This window comes from Empidonax traillii, unplaced genomic scaffold (genome assembly GCF_003031625.1).
Source record: "Empidonax traillii isolate 1590-97213 ecotype Southwest subspecies unplaced genomic scaffold, ASM303162v1 scaffold785:size696563, whole genome shotgun sequence".
NCBI classification, from domain to species: Eukaryota; Metazoa; Chordata; class Aves; order Passeriformes; family Tyrannidae; genus Empidonax; species Empidonax traillii.
In genome coordinates, this window is record NW_020955978.1 from 386,541 (window position 1) to 401,766 (window position 15,226).

A 15,226-nucleotide genomic window follows, 5' to 3' on the forward strand; every position below is an offset into this window, starting at 1 on the left:
CCTCATAGGACTTGTGCTCAAGTCCCTTCACCAGCCTCGTTGCTCTTCTCTGGACCCGCTCCAGCACCTCAATGTCCTTCCTGAACTGAGGGGCCCAGAGCTGAACACAATACTCAAGGTGTGGCCTCACCAACGCAGAGTACAGGGGAAGGATCACTTCCCTGCTCCTGCTGGCCACACTGTTCTTGATGCAGGCCAGGATGCCATTGGCCTTCTTGGCCACCTGGGCACACTGCTGGCTCATGTTCAGCCTCCTGTCGAAATTATTTAGTAGAGCATGTGACAGGAAAACCACTTCCACCCATGAATGTAAAACGATGCCCTCTGCCCTGAGGGCCTCACCCACCAGTGACTGCAGCTTACCAAGGGTGCCGTGCTGCTTGCTCACAGGTGTATCTTTTATTGGGGTCCTTCTCCATCAAATTGCGAATGAAGTCTTTAGCTGCAAAAAAACCCAGAGAATAAATGAAAGCAACAGAGCTGATGCCCACTTCTGCTGATGGGTGATCAGCCAACAGCACTGATCAGGCTACCAAGTGTCACTTGGCCACAGCACAAGAAAATGGCCTGAAGGCCATTTGTCATTTATTAGTATAGATTTAACCAAAAGGGGCCAAAGCCAAACTATTTAGTACAGCATATAAAAACTGAAGGCATCTACTCCTGCAGGTATATTTAGGAGTGGGATGGATAATTCAGATTCAGCAGAGCACAAGCCTGACAGCTCCCAGCTCCCCAGTCAGCCATGTGCTTCTGACCATCTCAGTGGTCTGAATGTGGCCACCCCATTGCAGGTGCTGGTAAACCGGGTGGGAAAAGCAGGGAGGAGGTTAGATGCCACAGCAAGAGAAGCTTCACATTGCTCACTCCAAGCAGTCACACACATGGACAGCTGTGAGGACACTGTTGTGTATTTAAAAAGGAATTTAGCGAGGCAAATGGACTCCCTGGAGCACGAGGCAGTGTGTTTTTAATCGACGCTATAATGGAAGGAAGGGAGGCTGCAGCATGGCATGCATCCAGTAGTGTCAGGGCAGTGTAGCTGAAGGAGCCACAGCAAAGCCAAATATGGCAGGAAAATCTTTGTGCTGATTTAGGTGCTGGACTTTCCCCCAAAAGGCAAAGGGGTCTGCCAGCAGACCTTCATATTTTCTCCAAAAACCCTTAAGGGCTTAAAAAACTTCTCATCACATACATTTTAAAGCAATCCTTCACAATGATATCTGGACTGCAGATGTACGCAGCATGAAATGTTGCTCTATGTGCAGATAAGAGCATATATAATAGTCTCTATAATAAAAACAAAATTTATCTCTCCTGCCTCAATCAGTAGCACTAATGAATCAGAAAACTGCATTTCTAGAGGTATTTTTACATGATGAAATATTCCTAGAATTAATTTCTTCTCCCGCATGAAACAGAAGATGTTTCCCTGGGTCGGAAAGAGCAAGGACACTGAGCTTGTGTGACCTCTTGGAGACCACACAGCACGTCAGGGGCACATGCAGGATGCAACGCTGAATGTGTCCCTGTTGTCACCTATGGACACTGATGCTGGCAGGCCATGAGCCATGCTGGAGCCAGAAGCCTTTAGCCATATCTGCCTGTAACATGTTGGTGTATCTGCCCCTCTGCTGGACTGAGCAGAGCAGGGACAGACTGTGGGTTAAATATCTTCTGCACTGGGTGGGGAGCTGGGCGAGCATATGGGCAGCTGTCTGGATCCAACCACGTGGATAGTCCTCCCAGATTCTGGATCTGCTCATCCACCTCATTTGGAAGCCAATGATTTCTTGGTTTTTTTTGCTGCACACGCTGCAGTCTCACTTTGGAGCTGCAGTGCAGTGTCAGTAACGGAGCCAAAACAGTTTGCCACCTTATTATTAATGACACTTAAACCATCTGCTTCTCATTTGGATTTGATTGAGAAATTAAACTGCTTTTTCTTCTTGGGACAGTCTTCTGACATCTTCATCTTCTGTCTCAGCTATGTTTTGGTGCTTTGTGTGCGGCTGGACAAAATCATACTTAAATTTGCTCTCCTACAGAAACAAATTCCCAGAAGTATTTAAGGTGAGAGAAATGCACATTCCCAATGGTCTTCAGTCAAAAGGAGCTCTGGACATGATGGAGGGGGCATTCTCGCTCCCAGAGGATGATACAAGCAATAGACACACATGCATGCATGGTTGTTGCAATTAAAGGAGCAGTAACTACTCACCAGACTCAGAGATGTCATCCCAGTATGGAGAGTCAAACTCATACTCGGCCTTAAGGATCTGCTCAAAGAGTTTGGAGTCATTTTCATCGTAGAAAGGGGGATATCCACAGAGGCTAATGGTGAACAAGAAAAGAGAGATGTAACCACTGGACCTATCTTTGTCAAGAAGAAAGAGGAAGGGAGAAAAAAGGAGAAATTCTTGCTTAAGACTTGCCCCAGTAAGTTTTCACACAGGCAAGTGTTACCATGAAAGAATTTTGTTCAGGGACACGTAAAGCCACTTCTGAAGACTGGCTCTGTCCTGGACAAAGAGGAATTCTGCTTGGAAACCTGGTGCTGTTGATCCCACGCTGACTGATGCAGATATCCTGCCTCTCTCTGCATGCTTTTGGGTGTTTAAGTAGAGGAATAGTTTTATTACACAGACATGTCCCCTTCCATCCTCTCCTATACATGTGGCAAGAGGAGATTTCAGGAGCTACACCTTACATTCACAGATCCCCAACCCTCAGCACATCCAGCAGACCTGGAGTGCAAAGCAGGACAAGGAACTCTGCAGAGCTATCAGGCACAGGGTAGGATGCATCTGCAGGTTGTGCTGGGCTCTGCATCCCCAGGCACAGCAAGAAGAATGTCTGGGAGTCAGTCCCCCTCTGCAGCAGAGCCTGCAAGGGCTGGACATGGACCTGCTGCTGACACAGATACACGGAGAGCCTCTCCTTATCTCACTTCTGCAAGCGATTTTGCTGACTATGTCCAACTACCTGCCTTGCCTAAGGCTAACAACGGTCCTGCCCTGTTTTTCAGTGTTTATGATCAGACTTCTGAAGAAACCTAACCCCAGGACAAGCAGGATATTAGACATTATGTGCCTAGTTTGAGCTACAACACTCGGGGTGCACCCCCCCAGTGCTGCAGACAGCAGGACAGTCACTGTGCCCAGGCAGGGCTCCTCCAGCCCTGCAGACGTGGGAAAAGCACATCCAGCACTGCACTGAGCCAGTGCAGCGACAAAACTCGTGTGTCAGAGATCTCTCACACCCAGCTGATGCTGCAGGCAGTAGTCTGTCCCTTTCTAAACAGACATGTCGGCAGAGATGCCCCTTCTTCAAGTTTTAATACCAGGGTTGAAAGCACCACATTTACCTCCGTGGCTGCTCTGAGGTTTTAGCAAACCCATCCTGCTCACAGTTAAACAGACCTTCCTGTCTCTGTGGTCTATATAGAGATGATAAATTTTTTTCTCTTATCTCTAGTCCATGGCTAAAATTATTCTTACACATACTTTGTTGGTACTGAAATAATCTTTTCCCAGCACTTTTCTTAAACTCTGAGTCAATCAACCTCAATAAGGCATTTAATTGGAGAGAGCCAGCAATTATAAACAGACTGAAGATCCAACTCAGAAACTGCAGCAACAAGAGAGCAAAAGGGGGGAACTGTAAGAAATTAAATACTTGAGTTATTTATAACCCAAAGCCAGCCAGCTGCCCTGGAGGTTATTTGAACCAACTCAACACTTGAGGGTGAAAGGAGCAATGTTTTGTTAGCTCTGAAGAGCCAGTGTGCTTGATAAATAATTAAAATACTGAGTGAGATGTTGATCTGCGTCACATCCATATTGACCTGGGAGAACTCTGATGAAATTTGCAGCATGATAATGAATCCACTGTGGTCCAGCTGAATCAGAAATCTCTCTCTTTATCTCGCAGAGTAGATGAGCCAGTCCTCATTTGTGTCCCACTGGATGACTGCCCTTATCAAAAGCAAGTAAGATAACCTCATGCCAGACAAGTATGTACCTTCAGAGCAGGACTGTGTACCTACTTCATAGGCACGTGCTTGTGTGTGGGGCTGGGTGAGGCAACTCCTGTGTGAAAACCCATGGTAGAAGTGATGTATGAGAAGGGCCATTAAAAATGCTGCATTTAAGCAAGTGCCAAAAGGCTACTATGAACAGGGATAATGAAGGAAAAACACCTGGCAGCGTGAAGAACGTTTAAATAACTTGTTTTAGTGTAATAATTATCAGTGCTCACATTCCACAGTCCTGGGGGAGGATGTGCACACAAACTGATTTTCACCTTCCTCCCCTTTTATCACAGAATTACAGAACCAATAGGTTGGAAAAGACCTCTGAGGCCATCAAGTCCAACCTGTGACCAAACACCACCATGTCAACTAGACCAGGGCACTGAGTGCCATATCCAGTCTTTCCTTAAGCAACTCCATGGACAATGACTACTCCACCCTCACAACTCTCAAAATTTGTGCCCTTTACTGAGAGATCTGGAAATGATGGAGTTTGACAGCACCAGCAGTGCAGCTGTTAGGATGGGCACTGGGGTAGGGATGCCCAGACTGATGTAAAACAGCTCCTCCAAGGGCACTTGGAGCCATCACTCTGTCCTTCTTTCCTGGGAGGCTCAGGGGACTCTGAATAAGAAACCTGGCAGTCCCTCATTAATTTCTTGCCCTCCTCAGCACTTCTCTTAAACAAAAACCCAAACTGCTCTGAAAAAGCATTTTAAGGTGAGCAGACAGCGCTGTGCATGCTGAGGCACTGGCAGGCTGCTCTGGAGAGAGAAATAACTCTCTCTAAATGTGCACTGTACTAATTACCTTGGCAAAGGTACAAGAGCACAAGTCGGGACTGCTGTGATTTACACACACTGGTGGCAGCAAAATGTAGGAGTGAACTGCTGAGCAGCCCAGAGCTGGAGGGCTACAACCCTGCAAGGGGGAGCACAAGGGAATGAACCCCAGCAAGAACCTCAGCCTCTCCAGAGCCTTTCAGTCCAGCTCCTCCACTGCTTCTACGCACAGCTTGAGTATCTACACCTTCTGTGTGCAGAAGATCCCTGCAGCCCCTCACAGCAGTGGGTGCTGGGAGGGGTGAAGCACAAGGAGAGACAGGGTCATGCAGGAGAGTCCCACCAGGACTGCTGGGAGCTGGGCACAGGGCAAAGCTTTTCCCTTGCCAGTGGGAGGTTGAGGAGTTTTAGTTGCTATTACAGGTCACGGCCAGGGACATCCCTCCAAATCAACCCCTCACATGAGAGCAGGCTGAGTGCACGGCAAGGGCTGATCCTGAATTGTCCAGGAACGGGATGAACCTCCCGCATAGGGAGGGCCAAGAATATTCCTCAGGGAGGCAATTCAATGAGGACCCACACCAGAAAGCAGGTGAGAAGGGAGAAAGCTCTGTAGGTCAGAAGAGGTGGCATTTGGGAGGAGAACATCAGGGCATCCTGGCACAGTGACAGGTTGAGAGCCAAAATATAGGCAGTCTTGCTGTCATTTCTCTTAAAAACAGAGTTTAGGAAGACAAAGAAGTTTTAATGTTACTTTAATATTTAACATTATTGGCTCTGCAGAAAGGGATGGGAAAGCCCCAGTAAATTAGCCTATCAGACAATTCATAGCTGGAGGAAATATTTCAGCAACTGGGACACTTTCCAAAGTCTATAATGAGTTTTTGGTTAATTCTTACTGAATCAAAATCCCACCGACTTTGTTTCCATCTGCTGGGACATTCTGTGTGAAAAAAATGACCTCACTATCAGAGGTTCTGCTGCTTTTCTTTAGATATGCAGAAATGCAAAAATAAACCCTCTGTCTTCGATGTGAAAAAAATCCTACACTGTCCTCGGGGAGTTTCAGGAATATATTGGTTGTCATAATTTTCTTGCAGTTTCAACAAATAAAAGATTTTCAGAATTATTTAGCAACCTTATCACATCAGTAACAGATTTCCCCCTAAACTCTTACTTCCAGTCTTGCCTTAAAAATAATGGGATGCAGATAGGAAAAACACAAGTGGATGTTTGAAAGAAATACATTGCCAGAAGTTATTTCTAGAAGCCACCATGAGAGCACAACAGCAGGAACCTCTTCTCCTCACCATGGAGAGAAAGCAAATCCCTGCAAGCTCTCTTTACGTTTTGGGGGTGATACTAAAGGCTAAATAACTCATTCACATAGTCAGTGCCCAGCCTGCAGCACAAGAGACACCAAGGACCAAGAGACACAAACAATTTTATAGTTAGATTAGAGCAAAGAATTCAGTAAGTGCTCGAAGACCTGAGATGTATGGTGTGGGAAGTCATCCAAGTGCTATTTATAGGGATAAACACATGTATTTCTTCTGTATATTTTGGGAATAGACCCTCATAGTGGCTGACACCAGTGCCCTCACAGAGCTGTGGACAAGGACATGTTAACAACCTAGGGAATCAAAGACAAATTAGGAAGCAAATGATAAGTAACAATCATTTGAGGCTGTTTTCCCAGCGTTGATGTGAGTTATCCTGAACAATCCAACATGCCTTTGTACTTTGCCACCACTATTCCTCCTTCCAGTATCAAACAAGTAACTTATTCTTCAGTTTCTTGCTTAGGCTTGTGTGTGATGCCAAGCAGATGAGATGACTGACCAGTTTTTCCCAATGTATGACTCCAGGGGGATGGTGGAAACTTCTTTTGGCATAATACACTTTGCACTACTGTCCCTGGTTAATCCTTCCATAAAACATCACTGATGATTCATGAACATCTATTTGAAAATCAAAAACAGGTCAGCAGCAAAGTGTGAAAATACGATCCAAGATTTTTTTCCAGATACCTATTGTTTATGAACAACAATAACAAACCAATAATTCTCTTGTCCTAACAGTGAAGAGAATCAGAAGAAAATTCAAGGCAAAATGTGCAGGTGTGCTCAGCCTAGTGCAGAAGAGACAGGAGGTGTTGCCTATGAATAACCAAGGGCTGAGACAGAGGATTCTGTTGGCCCAGGTTCTTTCCCAGCTTTGAAACATTATTTTCTATTTTTTTCCATAAATTAACTTAATCTTCTCTTTATCAGGTGTGCACGTAATCAGTATTTTAGTTTCACAAGCTTTTGTAACCCCTTACTCCAGCTGCTGGGAATCCAGTGAAGTTTCTTGCTCTTCTTAAGCTTCATATTTTTAAGCTGGACACATTATCAGAACTATTTTGTGATAAGTGGAAAGCTGAGCTCAACACTGAGGCTGTTTCCAATTCAGAAATACTGCAACTGGAATAACAGGAAATTTCAGGCTCTAAAATTAGTTTGTGTGAATAATGACATCTCATGCAAAACAGGTTTTGATAAAAACTCCGCTGGTGCGGCCTCTGCAATCTGGCTGTCATTAACGAGAGGCATTAGAGACTGGCACTGAAACAAAGGTATTCTTTCCTAAGACATCCTTTGCCTTGCATATCACAGAAACAAAGATTTCTCTAGAGCACTGGTGCCACAGAAACAGTTCATTCTTCCAGTGTCATAAATGGAGCGCTCTCAAGTGAAACTGAGCTTTTGTCTGCAGGCACTCAAACCACTTGTAGTAATAATAGCTCATAGCATCTTTAATTTATGCCTGGCTTCGGTGTTAGATTCCCCTGAGTTTCCATCTTCCTAAACGACAAGACTGTCCAGAGTGGCTGTGAGAATCTGTGGGAGAGGTGGGGAGGTGATGCAGGACATTGTGCTTGGATTGCCATGTGCAAAACTGCTTTAGGCATGTGCAGGTAGCTCCAACTGTGCTGACAGTGGAGATGGAAATGGCACATCTGGATATGTGCAGTGATATACTGGAATTAATAACTCCTGCTCAGGGCAGGATTAACTACCAGCGTTGCACCAGAGTGGCTGTGCTGCTGGTGCTTGAGGCATCTCAGTGTCATTCCACACTGGGAGTTCGCTGGCTCTGCCACCTCTGGTGGAATGGCACTGCTGAGACAGTAAACCCAAGTGTTAAATCCGTGCCCATCAGTGGTGGGATCAGACACTCCAGCAGGGTTGCTTCCTTCCAGCTTAGGGAAGGACCCTTTTCCTCTCTGCTGTATCCCAGACGTCCACTCTCTTAAGAGACCACGTCTGCAACTTCTGGCTATTCCTGGAAGCAAGGATGACATCCAGACCAAGACTAGGACGTGTGAGATGTGGGCTGTGTTTCTAAGATCACATTGCACTCAACAGAGACAGAGTCAACAGAGACTGGAGAGTGATGCAAATCTCGCATAAAGCAGATGAATCCATACTGTGAAAGCAGGGCTCTGAGTACAGAGCAGGGTGTGATCCAGTCACCTCAGCATGGGCATCTGGTGCTATCTGACGTGGTCCATGGTCTCCCTCTTGGCTCCATCTGTCACTCTGCAGGGAAGGTCTCCACAGCACGTTGCATCTGCCAAATGCACATGGATGTTCTGGATGCCCCAGAGTGGCACTACATGTGGAAGTTTAGGTAACTAAGGGCACACCCTGGTGAAAGGACTTCTTGCACTGACCCAGACTGGGTTGAGGTGGCCAGAAAAAGAGTCCTGTGCCATCGGAGAAGCTGAAGTGCACAGCACCCCTGTCCTCAGCTGACAGGGATGTCATGGGAATATGCAGGGCTGGACTGTCCTGAAGCCACAGCTTGAGATCAGGTACACTGTGTGTGACTGCAGCAGCACTAAGCACCTACGTCAGGGGGACCAAAGGGAGCCCTGAAATGCTGCTGTTACAGGAGCTGAAGGATGTAGCTCACGTGCAGAAACACTGAAGGAGGTGGTCTGGTCCAGACAATCCCACCCAAGCTGTAACAGTCTGGCAAACACATTATCATGATCCTTCTGCAGCAAAGTGTTATTGCCATTCATTTGGACTGTACACAATACAAATCAAGTCCTTATTACCTGAAGCACAGAAACCCTGAAAAGGCTTCCTTGTCCTGCAAACAGGAATTCATAGGGGCTCTTTCTTACCGAGTTGATTTAAGCCCTGTGGGTTGGAATTCCCCATACAGCAAATAGGGAATTTAAATTTGAGGAGTGTGCATGCCTTGCTTGACAAGCCAAGCACATGCTGATTTGGAAAACAGAGAAGGAAACAGAGCTGAACCTTGTAGAAAGAGCAGCCTTGCTTAGGAAAGGGGAAGGATTAGGGATGAGATTGAAATCTTCCACCTACTGAAGATGTGTTCAAAAACTGAGTGTGGAGGTTGCTTAGCACTGTCTCACCCCTACTGCTCAGCAAGACACAGAAAAGCAACAAGTAAAATAACAACAGGTCTGCCAGCAAAAAAAGACCTTTGGTGCATGAACCACTGATGCATGGGACTGAAAACTTGGGGGAAAGCAGAGCCAGGTTTATCTCCATGCAACCAGATGCAACAGTTCACAGCCCTCCTGTGGGCTGCTAGATGGACACACATTTTCACGATGGATATTTGACAATAAACTGAACCCAGGCAGCAGCAGAGTTTGGAAGTGAGGCAGGGGTACTGCTGTCTTCCACCTGCATCCTCCTTCTTCCCACTTGCTGACTCTGGTACTCAGCAAAGTACTAAAAAAGCAACAGAAAAGACTCCGTGTCCTGCCAGGGCTGACAAGGACTGAATACATTTAAAACCCCCAACCCCTAGGACTTCCATGCTCAGGTTTGCTTGTGAAAAATGGGAGCTTTGGGTCAGCATGCACCATCCTCATCTAAAAGAGCACTAGGGCATCATGTGTGAAGCAGCCTCTGAGGTATTTTGGCAAGTGTGTTGTCTTCCTCACTGGTGCAGCATGTCCCATTGGGCTTTGCAGCAAAGTCAGAATCAGCACTGTTGATTTTTGCTTTGTTTAGCAAAAGTTTTTTACATCTTGCTATTGATGGCTGCTCCAAGATGAATCCATTCCCCTGTAAAGTTTTGTACTCAATAAGATTTCAAATATTCATGTAGATTAGAAAGTCAGTCATAAAACATTTTCAGGCAGGACTTTGTTTTAAATAATTAAACATGTGCAAATAAATAAAGCCTTCCTATACCATTTTAATATAACCCTCTCCCCCCAATTTTGGGTAGTGTATAACATGCTCAAGACTAAATGCAAATGTAAGAAACGAACATTTCACAGAGTGGATAACACAGCAATGAGGTATATCCTGGCAAAAATAGTGATTCAACCCCATCAAAAAGTTATTCGTGTTGACAAGCCATGAAATGTCTGCATAAGGAGAAAGGGAACAAAGTAGGAATGCTTTAATGCTGTGCCTCATTGGAGCTGCTTTTTCCTTCAGTGTTGTATAACTGTGACAGTTGTGCAAAAGGGAAAAGTCAAAAAAAAAAAAAGAAAAAGAAAGCACTAGCAATGCTGGCAGGAATAAACATTTGTTTCTGTGGCAATCAACAGCCAAACAGCAGCTCTGTGCTCTCTTGACTGAGGGAACAGGCTTGTTGTACTTTGTGTGGTCACCCTGATCTGTCCGTGGCAAAAGCCCCATCTCCTCTGGGAGACCCACATGAACAGCTTGTGGTTCAAGGCTGTCTCAGGCTGGGCACAAGAAACCTGTGCAGCTGTTACCCGAGGGACATGCACAGACCTATAGCCCCCACCCCTGGGCACAGACTGCCCTGTCAAGAGAGACCCCTAAAAACTGGAGTCAGACAACAAGTCCTGCATTTTCTTCTCAATCCAGAAATGAGCAGTGATTTCATACACTCATGCACACAGATCTGGATTCAGAGGCTGGTGCCCAGTTATGTTATGAATGCCTTTTTCTGGATGGCACTGATGATCCCTGGTACCAGCGTATCCCTGTGACCACAGTGGGCTGGACACCTCTCCAGTCCTTCCATGTGTTGTCACTGGTGCAGTGACTGGTGCACCTACTTCCACGGCTCGAGCACCGAAAGTGCACCCACATCTAAAGTACTGGCTGCCCCTTTCATGAAGACAAGTCTGGATATAAGGAAAAATCTTTTCCCCATGAGGACAGTCAAGCAGTGGAAGAGGTTGCCCACAGTCTCTGTCTCTGGAGGATTTTGAGACAAAACTGAATAAAGCCCTAGGCTCCCTAGTCTGACCTCAAGGAAAGGACTTCTCAAGGTTCCCTCCAACCTAAATTACCCTAGTAAGTCTTTGTGAAGAAGGGTGGCACATACTGAATGATGACAGGCACTACATCTCCATGAACATGAGTTCTGAGATCTATCCACCACTTTGGAGAACGCACAGAAGTCCTGGTCCTGCAGCTTTCTCAAGTAACCAATCCTCCCTCCTTTGAGCAGTGATTAGTCCCATTAGAGGAGCAAATCTCCACCAAGAACTGACAGGGCTCACCCTCTGCTGTGGGACCTGATGGTCGGACAAGATAAGGAGAACAATACCTCATTTTCAGTAAGAATTTCAATATTTTTGTATTATATTTTGATGAGAATAACTCATTCCAGTATATTAAAAGTTCTTTCCCCTTTATCTCCTTCTGTGCCCTCCCCAGGGAACAAAAAGCTATTAGGGTGATGCCATGAGAGAGAGGTGGCTTTTTGGGGTATACCTGTGGGCATGATGCTGTGCTGCATGGAAACAGCCAAATTTGGATCCTGTCAAAGCTCATCTGAGCAGGGGACATCATAACTTCAATAATGTCACAATCTGCACAAGCCCATACCACTGCCTACAGTGTAGTTCAGGTGGGCACACTGATTATGGCATTTGAAGGGTACTGGTTCATTTCCTACCACTTGTGCCCAAATTTGAGCCCTTATGCAGCTGGGAGTTGTCCAGAGTTCATGTTATCCTGGGTCACAAGTGCCAGAGATTAACTATTTGGCCCAGGCTAAGCGGGTAACTGGATGGTGGGAGAGCATTCTGCGGGTCCCAAGGGGGACAGTGACTGAAAACCCAACAGGTACTCACAGGATGTATGCGATAACCCCGATGGACCAGCAGTCCACAGCTTTGCTGTAGGGTTTCTGGGCCAGCACTTCAGGAGCTGAAAAACAAAAAGCCAAGCAAGCACATGTTATAAGAACAAATATTAGAGTAGGGTCAAGAGGCAGGATGCTGAAGCTCCCCAAGACCTTGTTTTGCCCTCCACACACAACCCTTGCATTTGTAAATGTCCTGAGGTCATTGTAAGTGACCTTTTTGAAGGTCATATTCTTACAAAGAAGGATGACTCCTAGAGTGGAGAAAATGCCCCATTTTTTGTCTCTAGGCACAGAAAACAAGATTAAGCACAGAAAAATACGTGCGAGGCAGAGAGTCATCACCTCCCTGTTTGGGAGGAAAATGAGGTCAAGCCTTGCATGGGTGCAGAGATGCACATTCCCCCTGACAGCATCACAGCTTCACCACATCATGCTGCCAAACCAGAGAGTTCCAGAGGCAGCTCAGAAAGTGCAGCGTGTCAGGGAGCAGATAAACTACATCTGCAGGAGAGGAAGGAGAGCAGCCACCATTTCTTCCAGCAGCTGCCTTTCAAAGCCTGCTGGATGTCAGAGAAAGGAGGAGTAATTTGTCCTTCTGCCTCTGGGAACAGAGACACCTCAGAGGGAGAAAAGGAAAGGAGCAGGAATTGGACACATGCAAAGGAACCGAGCCTTCTGCCTCTACAACTTTCAGCCACCATACTCTGAATTTTGCTAGAAGTGAGAGCCTGGGTATTTACTGAAACTCTTTGTGAGTCTGCTTTCCTATCCTAGACTAGTGAGAGTTAAAAAGGTATATTTTTGGGGGGGATCCTGGAGTATTATGTTTTCCCTGTTGGGAGTTTGCAGTACAAATGCTTAAATCTAAATTTTAAGACCCTGTGATCCTAATCTGTTTCATGTAAAGAAGCTTTTGGGTTTTTTGTTTTTTTGTTTTTTTTTCAAAGCAAAATGTCCACAATAATGCAAGAAATCACTGCTTGTGGCATTCCTAAAGCAGGCTTGCCACACTATGTTTTAAAAAGCACAGTGTTTCCCCTGAGTAATTTGGAGTTCAAATGCTGGAAAAAAGTCATGAAGGGGCAAGTCCCAACAGAAATATTTCTTGGGGGTTACACCTTACTCTCATAGGAGTCTTACCAACATCAAAGCAGTTAATGACTTGAAAAACAGTGAAAAAAATTGGGAACCACATATAAGTGTTAAAACTTGAGCCTCACATTTAGTTGCTACCCATGCTCTGGTGTACTGATAGGACTCTTCAAAGACTTAGCTTCTTAAGCTAAGCAAGCCAACAAAACTAAGGTCAAAACTGCCAGCAAGGAAGAGAACAGGAGCAATAATGAGAAACAGAAGAGACTTTCTGGTGCTTTGGCATGAGAGCTTACAGAAGGGATTGGAGGAAGAAAGTGCATGAGGCAGATAAGAGCAGCCAGGCTGCATTTCCACAAGCAGGAATGATGGAAAGGGTCAAATTCCAGTGGGGACACATTGTAAAAATGAAGAAAATCCAGGGAAACGTGGATACAAATATAGCTGGCAGCCAGATTATGAAGAGTCTTGAAGATTTGGATATGCTGGATATGCCCCAGTCTGCAGCACAGGTTAAATATTGCCCCAGTCTTCAAGTTATCCAGCAAAGTGGGATCACTGCATGTATGAGGAATTAGAAGGATGGTTCTGTTCATACATTGCTAATCCTAATACACTGTTGTCATGTGTGAATACTCCAACACTTATCCACCACAGGCCAAAGGCAGTTTCTTTCCACTTTCTTTCCGAGTATGAATGGCTCTGAACTCAGCCCCAGGTGCTTGGTAGAAACCTACACCCCAATTCTTGAGCAGCCTCAGGAACCTCCTTCCAGGACATGGGTTTGCTGCTGTAGTCCAAGATAAATAAAGGTAAAAATACTCTTACTACAATAGGGGACAAAGCTATGGAAATACAGATGACCTGTACAGTTGGTGCCCAAAATGTAACTCCTCTCCCAACAGCTGGGTCAGGGTCTGTCTGTTGGCTGGGTGCTAGTTAGTCCATCGGGGGGAATCTGAAGGCAAGCTCAGGATAGAAAAATAAAGCACTGGCCTGCCACTGCCTCACAGATAATCTGGCAAGCTGGGACACTCTGGAAATGTTAATTTCCCGTGTAGGAAACAGTTGTTCCCCAGAGTTGCTCAAGACAACTTTCCCATAAAATCCTTGTGTCCCTTAATCTGGCTCTTTCCTTTGTGATTCATCAAAATTTGCCTCCAAGTTTTCCTCTAAAAATAACATGTTTTTCAAAATGTGCATCAAATAGGGTTTGGGAGACTCGGTTTCCTGTTTTGTTCCATCCCTTGTCACTGAATTTTGCGACAAAATATGAGGAAGAAGGGAGTTAATTTTCTCCTGTCCTTATGTTAGATTAGATGTCTTCCAATTTTCCCGTCCTTCCAAATTCCCGATACTTTATTCACATATCTCTTCTACCTTTGACTCTCTGCTCCTGTTTACACAATTTTCAGGACTGGTAAACACTATACATCTCGTAACTCCAAGAGAAAATATTATGCAAATGGCTTCTAAGCACCAGGGATCCTAGTGAGCTCCTGACATTATACAGATATGCCACATTAACACAACAGAAAACAAATATGAGATGAGGGGATGTGAACTATATAAAGATTCTCCCCCTTAAAACATCAAAGCTTTGTTGAGGCATTTCTGTTTTAAAGGAGTGAAGAGCACTGATAACAGTTGCTGCTTTGGATGGTGGCTGTGAAGCAGGTAAGAACATCATTTGCTCAAAGCAAATGTGAGGCTATTTACTCCCCTTTGGTAAACCTTAATGAAGAAAGGTTTAAATACTTATTTTAAGCCCAAATGGCTGGTTTTGATTTTTGTTCCAATGAGCAGACATGCAACAGGAACAGGAGAACATAGCTCAGCATCATCTGCCTGTGATACGTGGAAAAGACGGAAATATTTAATGAGCTGAAAAACAAAGTCAGAGGAGCTCTTAGGAATGATGGTAGATCAGTGCCAAGAGGCAAAAGCAGGAGACACAATGAAAAAAAATCCAAGATCTGACAGCATTAAAGGATCAACACAGACAGCTGAGGAGACAAAACAGCAGTGAGGATAAGGGGAAAGTCAAATCTCCCATTTCTGTTGCTGGGGAGACGCCAGCTGAGCAAAGGCTTCCAGTATCACACATTCCCTAGGGAATCACTGAGGGCTCAAATGCTAAACAACAGTCACCCAGAAACAGCAAAATCAATGAAGCAAACCTGGACCCTTCCTCCACATCCAGGAACTG

At 45.3% G+C, this 15,226-nt stretch overlaps 1 protein-coding gene across 3 annotated transcripts in view; it reads right to left on the reverse strand.

The window, feature by feature from the left end:
- Nucleotides 1–15,226, reverse strand: part of CAMK1D (calcium/calmodulin dependent protein kinase ID) — a 225,514-nt gene that overhangs the window by 18,507 nt on the left and 191,781 nt on the right. For all 3 annotated transcript variants that reach the window (XM_027901457.1, XM_027901456.1, XM_027901455.1), the window contains exons 6-8: nt 11,912–11,987; nt 2,222–2,334; nt 364–442 (exon numbers count right to left, since the gene is read on the reverse strand). In XM_027901457.1, the coding sequence (XP_027757258.1) occupies nt 364–442; nt 2,222–2,334; nt 11,912–11,987 (268 nt within the window). The remainder of the gene's footprint in view (nt 1–363; nt 443–2,221; nt 2,335–11,911; nt 11,988–15,226) is intronic.